Source organism: Aptenodytes patagonicus, chromosome 5 (genome assembly GCF_965638725.1).
Source record: "Aptenodytes patagonicus chromosome 5, bAptPat1.pri.cur, whole genome shotgun sequence".
NCBI lineage: Eukaryota > Metazoa > Chordata > Aves > Sphenisciformes > Spheniscidae > Aptenodytes > Aptenodytes patagonicus.
In genome coordinates, this window is record NC_134953.1 from 55,246,498 (window position 1) to 55,263,712 (window position 17,215).

The following is a 17,215-nucleotide window of genomic DNA, read 5'->3' on the forward strand; positions in this document are numbered from 1 at the left end:
ACCCTCAGTAAGTTTGCAGATGACACCAAGTTGGGCGGGAGTGTTGATCTGCTCGAGGGTAGGAAGGCTCTGCAGAGGGACCTGGACAGGCTGGATCGATGGGCCGAGGCCAACCGTATGAGATTCAACAAGGCCAAGTGCCGGGTCCTGCACTTTGGCCACAACAACCCCATGCAGCGCTACAGGCTTGGGGAAGAGTGGCTGGAAAGCTGCCTGTCGGAAAAGGACCTGGGGGTGTTGGCTGACAGCCGGCTGAACATGAGCCGGCAGTGTGCCCAGGTGGCCAAGAAGGCCAATGGCATCCTGGCCTGTATCAGAACTAGTGTGGCCAGCAGGAGTAGGGAAGTGATCGTGCCCCTGTACTCGGCACTGGTGAGGCTGCACCTCGAATACTGTGTTCAGTTTTGGGCCCCTCACTACAAGAAGGACATTGAGGTGTTAGAGTGTGTCCAGAGAAGGGCAACGAGGCTGGTGAAGGGTCTGGAGAACAAGTCTTATGAGGAGCCGCTGAGGGAACTGGGGTTGTTTAGCCTGGAGAAAAGGAGGCTGAGGGGAGACCTCATCGCTCTCTACAACTACCTGAAAGGAGGTTGTAGCGAGGTGGGTGTCGGTCTCTTCTCCCAAGTAACTAGCGATAGGATGAGAGGAAATGGCCTCAAGTTGCGCCAGGGGAGGTTTAGATTGGACGTGAGGAAAAATTTCTTTACTGAAAGAGTGGTGAAACATTGGAACAGGCTGCCCCGGGAAGTGGTTGAGTCTCCATCCCTGGAGGTATTTAAAAGACGAGTAGATGAGGCGCTTAGGGACATGGTTTAGTGGGCATGGTGGTGTTGGGTTGACGGTTGGACTCGATGATCTTAGAGGTCTCTTCCAACCTTAAGGATTCTATGATTCTATATAAATACCAGGTATACTAAAAAAAGTGGTAGAAAATTGTTGACTTATTTACACAGAAAACGTTGCAGGTGATAGCATCTGTCACCTGTAAGATCCTCCTTCTTGCCAAATGACTTCTCCTTGGAGGAGACCAGGCATAGTTGGATCATTAGAACTGATGCAGTGCCAGCTTGTTTGAAACCTGTCTCAGAAAATACCCAGTGTTTCTGCTTGATTTTTCTCTTGCGCATAGCTATGCAAAGAGATGCAAAATACTTGCTTGGAAATGAGATAATACAGCTTTACTTCCTCCTGTTCTCCAAGTGCAGTCTCAATAGATCCAGAAGTGGGTCCTGGGCTTCATGTGGTCTTCTCCAACAGCCACGTCACTTGTGCTATCACTGCTAAATGGATGAAAATATTTTGGCACCTTGTTAACGGAAAGTGGATGATTTATGGTAAGCGAATGGAAATCCAGAGAGAATTTTCTTTAGAGCTCTAGCAAAAAGACTTATTTTTGTGTCATTGTAGTTGATTTGGATAACAATAGTTGAAGTATCATGGAATTGTAGAATGGTTTGGATTGGAAGGGACCTGTAAAGATCATCTAGTCCAACCCCCCTGCCACGGGCAGGGGCATCTTTCACTAGATCAGATTGCTCTAAGCCACATCCAACCTGACCTTGAACACTTGCAATGATGGGGCATCCACAACTTCTCTGGATAACCTCTTCCAGTGTCTCACCACCCTCATCGTAAAAAATTTCTGCCTTAGGTCCAACCTAAACCTACCCTCTTTCAGTTTAAAACCATTTCCCCTTGTCCTGTTAATACAGGCCTCAGTGAAAAGTCTTTCTCCACCTTTCTTGGAAGTCCCCTTTATATATGGAAAGACTGTAATAAGGTCTCCCCGGAGCCTTCTCTTCTCCAGGCTGAACAACCCCAACTCTCTCAGCCTTTCTTCATAGGAGAGGTGATTGTTGAGTACATCAGCCTTCTCCGTGTTGGTTGCCACCAGCTCTCCTGTCTTATTTACTGGAGGTGGTACAGTTTCTTTAATCGTCCTTTTCTGGCCAATGTATCTGTAAAGGCTCTTACTATTTTTTGCATCCCTTGCCAAATTCAGCTCCAACTGTGCCTTAGCTTTCCTAATCCCATCCCTACACATCTGGGCAGCGTCCTTGTATTCTTCCCAGGATACCCATGGAAGCACGTGTGCTCATGCTACTTCAAATCTAGCTAGCATAGTTAATGAGACTATTGGGAACTGTTCCTTGCCCAGCTGCATGTTGTTATTTTCTAATTTGAGAGAATGTGAGATAAATAAGAAGCATTGAGTTTTTCTAAATAACTGAGTATAGATACTAATCTTTTTCATATTCTACATTTTAAAATTAATTCTAATGCTCACACTCACTTTTGGGTTAGCAATCAATGATAGGAAAGACCGGTGTCAGATGAAAGACAGGTGGCATCTGTCCTTCAGTTACACCTAGATTAATGTTTTTATTAAAGGCACTAGTGAGGTCTCATCGGGTAGTATTTTCATCATTTCTCTAAGCTGGGAACGGAGGCTCAGGTCTGAGACAGGTGACATCCTGGAGACAAATATTGTTGTGCAAATTGTAGTGCGTTGGGGAGGAAATCAGTACGGTTTTCAAGAAGATGAACTTGTGAGCAATAACCAGGCACGTATCACAAAAAAGGAAAGATGATCTTTACAGTGAGGCTTTTGAAACTAATTCAATTAATACTGATGATAAAAGAGCAAGGTCTTAGTGTCAAATAAGGAAGGAATGTTTTTCTAATGCAAGGTTAAGTAACGTAAGGAAGACTTTGTCCAGCACCAAGTTGGTCCCTGTGGACGTGCATCTCCTGTGTTTTAAATTAACTTCTTAGTAGATAGGAGACCACTCTAAGTTCAAGATTCATGTTTGCAATGTCAGGCTTTTTCAGGTATGGAAAGGTCTCTTTTAATGCCATGTTAATTTTGTTTGGGACTGCTACTCAAGTGATAATTTTAACTTACAAGTGAGTAATTTTTTTAACACACCATAAGTAGATACACATCTCTGTATACAAAGATATACATACTTTTCCCAACAATATTAATTCAGCAGGATTTAAGCAAGTACTGTTTCTTCTGTGCAAATGTGAATGTGAGGTTGTTTTGCTATTATACCGAGTCATTTAGTTGTTTCTTGTTCTCATAAACCTGAAAACCATTGCATCAAACGGATTGTTTTGCCAGGGAAGAAGACCGAGTGTTTCTGGAGTTAATGATTTCAAACTAACATTTCAATAAGTGCTTTTGAAAATAGTTGCTAGGGAAGAGAAAGGATTAGGCAGACTCAGCTGTAGTAACGCATTAACTTGGTACCCTGCTTCCTAGACCCCCCAGTTGCAGTAGGATACTTCATACCTCGAGGCTGTGCAGATGCCCCAATGGGTAGAAGCTGGTTTCCTTGTATGTTGCACTTTCCATAGGGGTAGGGAGCTGCATTTCTGCTTAGTCCGAATTTGAAGGTTTAAGAATGATTAACCTAGTGTAAGTAAGTGATGTGGGTAGGTAGTTTTTTAGCTGATTATTCAGGTAAAAGATGCCAATTATTCCTATTCATTCAGGCAGAATGCAGTCTGAGGCAGTGATGGCACGTAGGGAATCTGCGATTCCACTTGACAACGCTGTTAGAAAAAGTAAAACATCTCTTAAAGTACTAAATAGCAGGTTAAGAGTAACAGTTGACGATGGATATGATTATGGAGATGATGTGCATATTAAAAATACATGCTTTCTTTATGCATTGTATGTTTTAAAATATTTAATTCTTTTTAATTTGGCCTTTGGTCAGAGGGTATTATATGAATGAGAGGCTCATGATTTACAATGACTCCTTTCTTACTTAGTGCTGCCTCTGCATTGTAGCTAATGCTTAGAGATGAAATTCAGAGCAGAGTTTTCTTGTCTGTGTACGCATCGCTGCTGGTAACAAGGGTAGTGTTTGTTACGGGGTTTCTCACCAGAAGGTGTCAGAGTAGTTCTTCTATTTTTATTACATTGCAGGCTTCTCTCTACAAAGGTAACCTAGCAGCATAAGACAGCATAACTCAGACTGCTTTGTGAAGAAATGTAATATAACATTTAATTCTTTTGTCCATTTTTGATGTATCATACAAATGGAAGGAGTTGGTTTAATTTTGGAAAAAGTAGTGTGAACAAAAATAATGACATAGCACTGAACACAAAGTGCAGGAAGGAGTGAGGGAGCTGTACTGGGTGCTTTCGGGCTGCGGGCAGAAGATACGTATTTGAGAGACTTGGGTTGTATTGCTGGTATTGTTGCAGAAATAAGGTTGGGCTCTAGCTGGTGGGTGTAGTTGTAGCAGTGTAAGATCTCGTCACCGCTGTCATGCCGAAGGTGGGGGGGCATCGGTTTGCCCATGACTCGGGTTACAGTAGTCCAAGCCTTGCCTATTAGTGCAAACCCACCTTCACTGTGATCTGCAAGGGGGAATGGTTGAGATGTCCATGGGTGTTCCAGGCTGTGTTCTCTATTAGAGAGACACTAATGTCCGGTGGAGGGAAAATCATCTTGGCTAGGTAACTTTTTCAGCTTGCTGCAGCAGCTGAATTTCTTAGAGCCGTTATTTGTCACATTTCTGGCTAATCTTTCAGGTGTATCTGATCTGCGCAAGCCACCCATCCAGAGAATCTGTCAACCTAGAGAGTCCTTGGTTCAGCTCTCCTTTTAGGTTAGGACATGCCATCCCCTTGGCAGAGCGGAGAAGGATGGAGGAAGAGGATGAGGACCATAGGCAATTGAATTAGGCAGAGTAATTCTGTCAGGTTGTTTATTTTTGAGTAACTTGTCCTGATTTAATCAGATGGTGTTTCTGAAGCAGTGGTTCCCACTGGTAGCCTGCTCGGTGCTGCCGTGGGTGGTGGGAAAGGTTGCACAGGCTCTCACTTTTGTGCTGGCCTTTGCATACGCAGGCAAGGTTTGGGGTTCAAAGTGTGCAGTTGTGTACACATGCCACGGTCTGGAAACTGCTGCTATACATGTTTCTGAAACAGAAAAGAGTGGAATTGTTCTGAAAAGCAGCTGCTATTTGTTAATCTCATTGTGCCCAAAATAAATGTTGCCTGCATCTTCTAGTCATTAAAAGTATCCCCTCTCCATTGTAATCATGTGGTCCCGTGTGTGTATTCCTGACTTCTTCGTGTACCACAGCCTGCTACAATAAATTAACGAGACTTTAATTACAGGGTTCGGAAGATAAAAAAATCAAGAGGATATTGATGTTCTTGATAGTTGCTTCCTTTACAAGAGACAATTCAATATTAAGTGCGGGTAGATCATGCCACAGAAGACCTGAGGACAGTGGAAGTCCTTTAACATTTTGGAGCAAGGGCCTCAGAGAGGGAAGGCTGTCCCTACTCTTAGTCACCTTGAGGATCTACACTCAGTTCGGTTGTACTGTGGCTCCTGAAAGCATTACCTGTGTATTTGTGCTTCAGCTTGAACTCACAAGAGGTGAAGGAAGAAGGGAAAAATAGGAGCATGGAAGGGTGATTCCATCTCCTTTATCTGACTAAATCTAGAGATCACTGAAATGCATACTATGGAGCTTTCCTGTCATTTGTACTGAAAGAATGGAGATCAGGCTGGGTATTTGAAACGATTGTCCATCCTATCACCTCGTGCTATATTTTTAAGTTCATAGGTCTGTGTTGTATCAAAATGCCTTCTCCATCTTCCCCTTCCCCTTCCCCTTCCCCTTCCCCTTCCCTGAAAGCTTGCAGTTACTGCAGGGCAAAAAGCATCTTGCAGCCTCTTCTGCCCGTTCAGAGCTCAGGCGGTGCCAGCCCGCGGGCTGCAGCTGTGTGGCGGCAGGGCTGGAACAGGGCCCGGCGCTGCGGAGCTGTGGCGAGGGTGTTTCCCCCCCCCGCCATTTTCGCGTGGCCAAGCGGGGTCTGCGTGCCTCAGTTCCACGCGGGGGCTGACGGCAGGTGCCGTTGGTCGCTGAAGGAACCCCGCGGAACACCCCCGTGTCCTAGCGACGCCCGGGGACGCGGTCGGCAGCGCCGGGGACGCGAGCGGCGCCAGGCCCCTCGCGGCCGCCCGTCGTCGCCGCCGCCCGGCCCGCCGGCGCCATGAGCAGCCCGCAGCCGGGGTGAGTGGGGAGGCGGACGCGGGGCCGGCGGCCGGCGGGGGCCCGCGGGGCTCGGCGGCGCGGGGCTCTCGGGGCCGGTCCGGGCCGGTCCCTTCCCCGCGGCGTTGCCCCGCGTCCCTCGCTGTCCAGCCGCCCCCGAGCAGGGCGGCGCGCCTTCCTCCGGGGTGACCGGCTCCGGGCCCAGCGAGCCGCCGCCCCCCGAGCTGTCCCGGCAGGGACAGCCGTCTGCCGTCTGCTGAGACGTCCGTCTGACAGACGGCCGTCTGCTGAGACGGGGGGCGGCGGCAGGTGGGGCACCGGCGCCGCTGTGCAAACGGGCTCACCCCTCGGCTGCTCGGGAGTTACCGCACTCGCGAGCAGCCCCACAGCCTACCTGGGGTAGCGTGAGCTGGGCGGCTGCTCTTTTTTAATGATTATTTGCCTTTTTAATTCTGTAAGAATAATGACATCGAATTAAGTGCCTCAAACGACTTGAAAGACCTAAAGATGTTTTCTTGCACTCCAACGTGGGCAAAACGGAGGTTTTGGATGTTACGTTTGTGTGGAGTCAGGCTGCTCTGACCTTTGCAACTTGTGCACCTGGGAGGTACCTGTCAGCCTGTGCAGAGGTGGGCGCTTTTTAACCCAGGTCCTCTCTGGATCTCAGAGTCCTCCGCCACGGTAATTACCTTATTCTGTGAACGGCTAGATGGAGTCGCAGGGAACGGGGCCACTGACTTCAGGCATTTCCCTTTGTCGTCCTCCGACTTCAGATCTGCAGGCTGTGAGTTTCAGAGTATCCAAACTTCCCCGAGATGATGTGAATTACAAATACTGAGGAACCGAGGACCTCTGCAGATCTCCATCTCCATGATTTGACACATCCTGCTTTAGTGGGCGATGCTCTGAGTAAAGAAATAATGACATAACTTGCTCATGGTCATAGAACCAATCAGTAGCCGAACAGGAGTCTTTTGCCTCCCATTTCCGTATCTAGTGGTGTTCAAGGCTGGAACCTGTAGCATGATTTGATTATTTAAAAACCTTTGAAAAAGTGTTGTGCGTGACAATATCTTTCATGAAGAAATACGTAGAACTCCCAAGAAAATACTTAAAACCTTATTCTTGGAAGATTGTTTCACTCTAGTTACCACGTAAGGCACTTTTGGATGGCGTTTGTTAATTCAGTTTTTGGGAAACAGTTATGCCGTGGCTGATTGCATTCACTTGACAGATATTTCAAGGAATACCTCCAATCTGCATCTGACATGGAAAACAGTGAAAATTACAGAGCTGTGACTTAGGAAGAGCTTGCTGAAGTGGATAGGGAGAGACCAACACATGCGGGGTTTGCCCCTGCTCCTCACAGACTGGATGTAGCCCATTTCCCTTCTGGGAACCACCAAACAGTGCTAGCCTAGTACAGCAGCCAAATGAGTCATAGGATCACAAAATAATTCACTCTGGAAGAGGCTGTGGGAGGTCTCTAGTCCAGTCTCCTGCTCACAGGGTCAGCTATGAGATTAGACCAGGTTACTTTATCCAGACTGATGCCGAAAACTTCCGAGGGTGGGAACAGCACACCCCGCTGGGCACCTCCTCCACTGCCTCGCCCTCCTCATGGGGAAAAACGTTTTCATTAGACCCGCCTCAGCCCCTCTTCTTTCAACTTGTATCCGCTGTCCCTCCTCTGGCTCCGTCTTCTGCACACCCCCCAGGCCCTGGCAGGCTGCTGTGGGACCCCGGAGCTGCCCCTGCTCAGGCTGCGCCGGCCTCTTCAGCCTCTCGTCCCAGGGCACGTGCTCCGGCTTCACCATCCCGGTGACCTCCCTGAACTTGCTCCAGTGCATCCATGGCTTCCTGGAACTGGATGGACACAGCAGTGCACGTGGGGTCTGAAGAGTGCCAATGAAAGAGGACGATCGCTTCCCTCCTTCTACTGGCTGTGCTCCTCTTAATTCAGCCCAGGATGCTGCTGGCCGTCCTTGCTGCCTGGGCACTCGGCTGGCTCACTTTCAGCTTGTGCTTCCCCGGACCACCCGGTCCTTTCCAGCAGAGCTGCTCCCCAGCCCGGCTGTCTCCAGCCTGTGCTGTTGCATGGGGTTATTCCTTCCTGGGTGCAGGACTTTGATCTGTCCTTGTTGAACTTTGTAATGGTCCTGGACTGCATTCAGGCAGTGTTGAGCGAGCCTCTGTCTGCCTTCCGGAGCATCATGGCTACCTTTGGGTACAGGCAGAGCAAGCTCATTTCTATCTGCTCATTCGATCTATGGATGCCTTTGAGCTTGGTGATCATCCCCTGGGGCAAAGTATTCATAAAATAAAAGAATTCTCACCGAGTATCTGGGCAAAGAATCCTCAGTGGTTTGGCAGTTAAATAGTTCAGGTTAGACAAAGAGTAAAGAAAACAGCATGAAGCTTTTGAAACAAAAACCCAGGTGGGTGTGACCTGTGTGTCTATGGAGCAAGACAACTGGTGGTCTCATTAGGTCAGATGGCCAGGGCTGAAGGGGTCCTGCAAATATTTAAGCAGACATGCAATGTGATTTGGAGAGACCGTGGCCTCTTCCTTCCTTGATTACCACCTGAGTAAAACTGTACATGTGCTTAAAGGTTTTGTGGGCTTGGAATAAACCAAATAATTATTGTCAGAATCCAAAGTCCCGTCAAAATTTCAAGTCATCTGCTGACTTCAGTGAGTTTTGGTTCAGTAGTTGTGTTCCAGCATGGTTTCTCATAAGCACAGCAGTAGTACTTGAAATTAATAAACCTAGAAGCCAGAGCTGTGCCTCGAGGTGAAGTCCAGAGGTGGTGCAGCCGAGGGTCGGTCAGTGACCCAGCTGCATGGCAGCAGCTTCCCGTTGTTGGAGGAGGGCCATGGTCTAAGGCCTGTAGTTGGAAGAGTCAGTCCACAAGTGTTACAGGCCTGTCCCCTGACAAAGCAAGAGCCTCCTTTTGTGGAGACTGGGGATTGTTTTCCTGGCTTATCATCTTCTGAAGAGATGGCCCTCTTTCTCAGAGAGAGAGGAACCCAAGCACAGCGTAGTCACTGGCCATGTTCACTTGGCTTAAGCTTGGAGGCATCAAACAAAGTAAGTATTTATGCTGAATAGTGTCATAAGGGCAGCAGTTATCTTCTGAATGCCTGTACTGGTGGGTAGATGGCAGAATCCCATTCTCTGTGGTGGAATTGTACCATCTTTGGATTCCTAGGGCCACGTGTGCCTGTTAGGCCATTCCCAGCTAGCATTCACAAAGTCCTTACCTTCAGGATTTAATGCTGAATTCCCGTTCTGCAGAAAACCACTTTGCCACCATCTGCTTACCTCTCTGGAGACCCTGACAGCATTATTTTTGCAAGTGAGATATACTTCATGGTGGCTGAAGAGTTTCCTTAGGCAGGGAATGGCAGACAGCGGCCGGGTATCTGGAAAGTCTCCTAAGAGTAGTCTTTTCTCCCAAACGGAACGTGCTGGACAGGTGCCCCCGCCTTGTGGGATGTTGAACTTGCTGTTTGTGGTTGGCAGCCTGGTTAGATTTGTTCTGACTGAAAGCTAGACAAGCCTTTCTTGTTTATGTCCCCAGCAGAAACAGTGCAAGATCCGTTAGCTTGTTAGAGTGAGGAATGGTCTCCATCAGGGGCAGGACTGTTTGTTTGACTGAAGTGGCAATAAACTCCAGCTGTAACATACAACATGGGGGCTATAATTCCCTGTGACTCTACCAGTCAATAACTAAAGCTGTGGTGCTCTCTTAGATTATTTCTTTGGTGAGCAGTCACTGATTTAATTGCACTGTAAATTATTAACTGTGAAGATTTGCTTTACAAAACTTATGTAGGACGCCTACTGTGACTTTGTCCTGATATCCTTTCAAATGAGTAAGAATGGTCTTAAAAATCATTGTGATACACAGCACTGGCTTTGCAGACAGTGTGTTGTGCGCCATAAGCTGATAAAAACCAGATACTGTTAATAAATAATAGTGACAATGATAATGCAATGAAAATCCTGTAGAATACTGAGTTGCAAGTGGACAGTTCCTTAATTTACTAAAATCCTATTCATCAGCTCTGGTATGTTTTGTGTTTTGCGTACTCTGTCATCTGCACAGCTGGAGTCCCCGCAGCTGCAAATGTAATTCTTCCTGGGTGTTTTGGACTGATGTGTGTTTTACTTTGGCCCTCAATACATTTTTTTAAAGCAAAATAAATAGTGGCTCTTTTGGTTTCTGTGGCTCTGTTCTGCCTGTTAATTTGGGTATTTGCACTTGCCTTTATGAATTTGTTACTTTTGTTAATGGGTAAAAAAGAAGAGTTGGCTCCAGTGACAGCAATTTATTTTTCCGAATGAGCAGTTAAGGTGTTACCCTAGGATTGTGAATGATACTGAAGTGTGAGTGGTAAGCACCCGGACTGCTGCCTGTCTCAAATGACGGAAGGCCACGGTGCCCACGTGAGGCACAGCCAGACCTGGGAATGGGACACGCCTGCCTCCCAGGTCCCACGGTTGGTCCAGGAGTTGGGGTGCTTCTTTCAGGCACGGAGTTTCTCCAGGGGATCCATAGAAAGCATGTACTCCACACACGTGATGGTCTTTGATAGGCGGTGTGCCCTGGGGAAGGAAGTTACCTGGCTCTGTTTCCTACCCTTCTGGTGGTCCAGAAAGTCTTTGTGTTCAGATGACTTCACAGATGAGAATTATGACTGGCTTCACGTGATGGGAGAGCTCCTTGGCACATCTTCCCCACCTTGGCAGATCCGTGTTAACTGAGCTCCAGAGGTTTGCTCTGTGTCAGTAGAACTGGCTAGTTAATAAAAGGTATGTGTAAGTTGGGGAATTCTCCTTTTGCCTATGGTACGTGGTCCCTCACTTTAAAATTCTGGTCAGGTGAGAAGCAGAGAGATTTTTGACGGTTGACTTTTTGCTTTTAGGGATTTGAAAAATGTGATGTCTAGTATAATGTAAACTGTATTCTCATCTCTGATAGTAAGTAAGATAAAGAATATTTGTTTAAAAAAAGTGGACGTCCATTGAAAAGTTATTGTTAAAATAGGATGCTACTGTTTCTCAGTGACTCTGTAGTAAAAGTCCTGTGTCTGGAACATCACCGTTGAAGAATTTGAGGAGGTTGCTTCACTTGAATCAGTCTTGATTGGGCATGAATTTGGGGAACTTGGCTCAAATTTAGATGCAACTGAGGGAGGATTTTGAGCAAATTAATTAAAAAAAAACCTCCAGGAACAAACTGTGTACATCCAAGCATTCTAAATATCCTTAAGTATGAAATTACTGCACTAACAGTGATGTGTAGTCACTGGCTGTGATACCAAAGAAACAAATATGATATTAATTTTGAGAAGAGCTTCAAAACTAGTCCCAGAAACTACATATCAGTCAGTCTAGCTTCTGTGCCAGGAAAATTGTCTGCAATTCTAATAAAAAACTAGAAGTTGTAGCGAGAAGAATAAACAGGATAAGCAGGCAGAGAAAAAGGAGTCCCAGAAATATCCAGAAAAATGGACTTTTTGGACTTAGTGTGATATGACTGTAATGAACATTTTGTATAGTACTGTTTAAGACTGATGCTTTTCCTTTGCTGTATGTTTTTCTAACACGCATTTTTGTCAGTTCTGCACTTCTATGTGTTGTAGGGGATTTGGAGGTGACATTTGTATATAGCTCTTAAATATTTAAATCTCTGGAGAAAACTTCTCAGACATGAACTTCTATTATCCTTTTGTTGAATGGTCTGCTTTGCTGAAGAGCTTGTTTCCGACAGTCCTCAAGTTCGGTAATTCATGACATTTCTCAGATAACTTGCTGTAAGGGAAACGCCCCAGAAGTTAGAGGTTGCATTATTCTGTGAAGCAAACAATGAACCCAAATCTGTGTTGCAGCAGTTCTGTGACCGCATCTGTCTGAATCATCTTCCTGTCTGTTTCACCCTTGTCATTTGTAAGCAGCATTCTGAATTTCATCTCCAGGCATGATCTGTGAGTCAGCAAAGACCGAAAGGAAGTAGCGCTTGGGCTGCAGAATGGGGGGAACACGAGAGGGTGCTGCTGGTGCCCTTTTCCCAACACTGCACGCGTCTGTGCCATAGTCATCTGTTGGCGCAAGGGAGCACAAGTCTCATCTGAAGCTTAGGCTTGCCAATAAGTTGAGTGCTTTTGAGTGCGTGGCACAGATTCCATTCAGAGGATAGGGTCTCACCCTGGCTGCCCTTAGACTGGAAAGTATGCCTGCACCCCATCCGCTGGAGCACCGAATGGGTCCGATCCTTTGGTGTCAATGGGATACTCCAGAGGGATTTGGGCTGAGCTCAAGCATAGTACCAATATGGCCCACTCCCAACTAAACTTGCCTAAAATCTACTGGGGGAGGGTGAAGTGGTCAGCTGAAATAAGCAGGAAAACTGGCAGGAGCTCCAGGTGAGCACAGGCTTGCAGGGCCAGCCCCTGCTTACTGCACGTGATTTAAATCTGAGTTCGAGTCAGTGCCTGGGATATTCTGTGTGGCTCTGTCTGTGCTGGTTCTCTTGACAACAGAGGCGTTCACCTGGGCAGAGAGCTTGGGCTTCTCTTGGCAGTGTGGCTCTGCCAAAGCCCAGCGGATCCAATTACATTCTTCCCAATGGTTTAATGGGTTTTGGTTCAGGCCCAAAACATTTCCTTATTTCCTCCAATACCCTTTTGAACTTTTAATTTAATTCAGCCTGTTCATAATTTAAATGAGAAAATACATGTACAGAGACTTCTTTGAAACTAAAGTTGCTACATCACTGTGCTCAGAGGGGAGTTGCATTTTAACTAGTTATATGGTCCATGAAATATTAGATGGAAGGAAGCAAATGAAAAGGAATTGGATTGAGTTTCTCCTCTGCCTCTGTATGCAATTGCCAGGTGATACCATAAGTCAATACTTAGCACAATTGATGTAATCTGGTGGTTTCAAATGCAAATGCAAACAGTGGATTAAAAAAGTAATGTAGAACAGTTGCTATAGTACCAGTGTTTAATCAACAAGCATAACAGGGTAAGGTAAACTGTTTGTTTAAAGTTTAATTTACTGTTGGTAGGCTACCTGTGAGATTATTGTGAAACCCCAGATAAAATTCCTGTAAATCCATGATCTTTGGTTTTTTTGATTTTTTTTTTTTTTTCAATTGTTCTTTCTTTCCTTGAGTATACTTTTGTGTGTGGTAACTCAGCCTAGCAATAGACATTTATCTTGAATTATCCCACTGAAAGATATGTAATAGAGATACAGTGGCATTTAGATTTAAAGCTACAGGAAACAAGAGAGATCAGTCTCTTGTTGTGTAATTAAAACAAATCCTGCCTAGAGAGCCCAAAGGTCCGGCTGAACATATTATGCAATATCTACCTGAGTGTATACATTTTACAAATGTGAATGGATTTAGAGTATTAAAAACTTAAGCCTACTGTCCCTTACTTTGTTATTTGTCCTGTTTTCCAGAGGGTGAAGTAAGATAAGGTTGTGCTAAGAACTACTTAAAAATATATCTGCTAATTATGGATGCTTCAGTTTTTGTGTTCAACTCTCATATATTAGGTTCAATTTTTGGAAGGTCTGATCTTTGGTAGCTGCAATGGTTTAGCTCTGTTGGCTTTCCAGAGATGCATGACATTTCTTGGGTAGAGCAGGGGAGGGCCTTGCTTCGATGGTCAGCATGATCTGGTTCTCCATGTTTGTTGGTCTTACAGTTTTTCACCAATGAATAGAAAAGCGATGCAATTTGTTCACTTTGGATTGTTCAATGTATGCATTAAAGAGAATCTTTACTATATTGACTTGGGAACTGGAAAAGACTTGAGAGGTTCTTGCATTTCGTATTGGGCCCATTTTTATTGCTCTGCATACAGAGGAGGACTTGTGCACCCCTACGTCGGGGGTCTTTAAAGGGGTCTTTAAAGATTAGCAGAAGGTAGCGTAGCCCAGCTGTTCTGGCCACTACAGCAGCGTAGTCCCAGGAGTCTTTTAGACTGAATGGCACTCAGGAGCCGTCGTAGTACCGGCTGGTTGGTCTCTTTAAAATCTTAAGAGTGGGGTGTGGCAAAAGAGATTCAGGTCTTTAGCTTTGGCCTGCGCAGGCTGATACTGAACTGAGCGATGAGTTGTCCAGTGTCTGTGCTTTCTAACCCAGGAGGGGCTGGGTTCTTGAGAGAGAGGCACTGTCTCTCACCACTCAGCTGTCTTCTGATGCCCTAGTTTGGATAAGGACTTGTTCCTGTCCTTCCAGCACAAAGCATACTCTCCACAGAAAGACCAGGGTGGTGAAGAGGTGGCAGCTTGCCGAGTGCCAGAGCAATAGTGTGTCAGGACTCATGCAGCCAGATGAGTGTGCTTGCTGGCCTTTTGTGCAAACTCTTCGGTTTCCTGCAGAGTACATTTGTTTTTTGTTTAGCTTGAGCAAATCAGTCACACAGAGTAGATCCGATGATTTTTGGTAAAACGTAGTAGCTGCATTTAGAGAGGGAAAAAAAGAAGTATTCTCATCAATGCAAGTTGCACTTCGGACAAACTGCTGCCATATAGTGACAGCCAGCAAAAACATACTACAGTAACATATGCTTTCTAGCCTGTAAATACCACAAAAGTTATGAATCTTGCCCTGCATAAGTTTTGTGCAATTGAATTTACGAGTAGGTTTGTGGGATAAGCATTCTTGGCTGTTCATGTAAATAATATTCTAGAGTCACCGTTGTGTTCGAATAAATGGTCCCCGAAATAGACAGGACAGTTCCTAATCTTGCTGTCATGGATTAGTTTTCCCAGGTGGTTTGTGAGTTCTGTTGGTATAAAGGCCAAAGGGAGAACTTTTGTTTTGAAACAGGGTTTTTTGTTCATGAACAAATTAGTGGTTGGACAGGCAACATTTTAACAGACACGTAGCTGAATCCCAAATGGTTCAAAACAGGAGGGAAGACTTAAGGGTATTTTTTGACGCCTGAAATTGAAGCCACTTAGTTTTCTGTGTAGGTGTTCCAAGTGATGAATTTGATATGCAGTCCCTCTGATGGTGGGAACATTAAAGAGGAGGAAATTGCCATAAAAAAATGGATGGAAATGTGGAAACTGAAGGAGGCTTTGGCTGAAACCACAAATAAGTAGTCTTCATCAGAGCAAAGATTTGCACCCAAGTGAATAACGTGTATGCTAACTTTCAAGCCAGTGAAAACACTATGGGAACAGTGTCCTGTCTTAAAAATATGTTTTGGTGCTAGCAGTTTCTGCTAACCTAAGTAGACTGAAGAAAGCAATTTTTTTGTGTTAGATACCAGACAATAATGGCTGAGAGCTGGCAATGAAGACCACAGGAAAATTCTTCTGTGTAGGCAAAGTCTGATAAGTGATATGCCTGGGGCCGGAGGTTGGACTAGATGGCCTCTGGAGGTCCCTCCCAACCCAAGTTATTCTTACAGGTCTCTGCAAAAGCTGCCAGAAACTCTGTCGCTGCCGTATCTATCACCAGTTAGGAGGTGGCAGAAGGAAGGGGAGCATGGGGTGCGTGGTGGGGCAGTAGAAGGCATGCAGTGGTGCAGGAGTTCTGGGACATCTCTCCCTGGTGATGTACCGTATACTCATGCACTTCCAATAGGGCCCATGGCAGGGCGGTGAGGGAGCTGGGGTCCGTGCCTGCCGGACTCAGCCAGGAATTTGGCTCCAAATGTTGTATGGCATGATACTAACCTGCCAAAGGTCAGAGTTTATTGTCTGAGGAGGCTGTTGTCGGAGCTGGTCTTGGAGGAGACTTTCAGGGTTGGGCGGTCAGGATCACCGCCTCGGTGGTGGTACGCCGTTCGATGCTGAGCTGCTGTATCTTATGTAGATGTCACTGGTTTCTGATATGCATCTTCCGGAGGCAGTAAGATGTTGCTTTTACATAATCTAATGGGCATTTATCTGACAAAATGCTGGGCGTGATTTATAACTTAAGATGTAATAACTTGGCTGTCAAGGGGATTATATACATCTGTATTCATTTTATTTCAGATTTCTTGCAACCTACAATAGCCTTACAGACAAACACCTGGTTGGATATTTCAGCAATACCAGGATAAGACGACATCTTCAGAGATCAGGACTGGTGAGACTGAAAAGTTTCCTTTTCTGAGAAAAAAAGAAAAGAATTCTTTGTTTCTTTTAATATTGCACAAGTCAAACCACTGATGGTTCTGTTGTTTATTTGTTAGAGGTATGTGTTGTCATTGGTAAGAATTTGACCAGCTAGCCAAACACGTGAAATTATGCTGTGCCAGATCAAAGCCACACGATCACACTGAGACTGAGGGCGGGTTTGTTTAATCCAAGCATTTCCCACTGCATTATTTTCTACCGTTGGTCAGCTAGATATCGCAGGGACACAGGGCTGTGGTGTGTAAGGCCGCGCTACTGAAATCAGAATGACAGAAATACAAGTCAAACTGAGCTTGGAGCTTAGCTCCACGTGCTAAGTAGTTTTGACAACACCAGTGACAGCTGAGGAAATACTGCAGCTGGCATTGAGCATGTTCCAGGACGTCAAGGTCCAAGGGCCACCCGGGGCTATGAAGATGCTAGCATGGGGGCTGCTGGTGGATGGTGGATGATGATTCCACACTAGAAGTGGTGTGCTGACAGTCAGTATGGAGGCCATATTGCACAGAATATGAAGCTTACTGCACCTTCTGTAATGCAACCGTCATAATGCTTATCTGTGTGAAACTGGTAACAGTGGCTGACATGGATTCATGATGTATGTAAATATTGGAGAGCCTTGGCTTAGCCCTGAGCTTCTGCTCAGTAATGGAGTTTCAGTAAGTTGTTACATATGGCACTGTATTACTGCACAATTACAGTGATGTGAGAATGTTTGTCAGTCTGCTTGTATTTCACATCCAGGCAGAAGAAGATATTTCATGGAGGGGTTTTGGTAAATTCGGAATGTTTTTATGTTTTTGCTCCATATTTCTTTTTGCTCATTGGAGTTTGCCTCTGCAAAATCCTTCAGTTTGCAAATATACAGAATCATGTTGATTCTCTTAGGTTTTTTAAACTGTGAAATCTAAGCATCTTTGACTCTACTAGCTTTTTAAATAGCTTCAGTGTTATTTCTCAAAAGTGTTTAAGGAAAACTGAAGGATTTGGTAAAGGTGAATGTGCTGAATATTTTTAAAAAT

At 45.5% G+C, this 17,215-nt stretch overlaps 1 protein-coding gene across 1 annotated transcript in view; it reads left to right on the forward strand.

Annotated features, from left to right (window-relative positions):
- Positions 1 to 15,659: 15,659 nt before the first annotated feature.
- Positions 15,660 to 17,215, forward strand: part of LOC143160314 (uncharacterized) — a 31,728-nt gene continuing 30,172 nt past the window's right edge. The window contains 2 exon segments of the mRNA XM_076338039.1: positions 15,660 to 15,670; positions 16,050 to 16,143. Coding sequence (XP_076194154.1) covers positions 15,660 to 15,670; positions 16,050 to 16,143 — 105 coding nt within the window.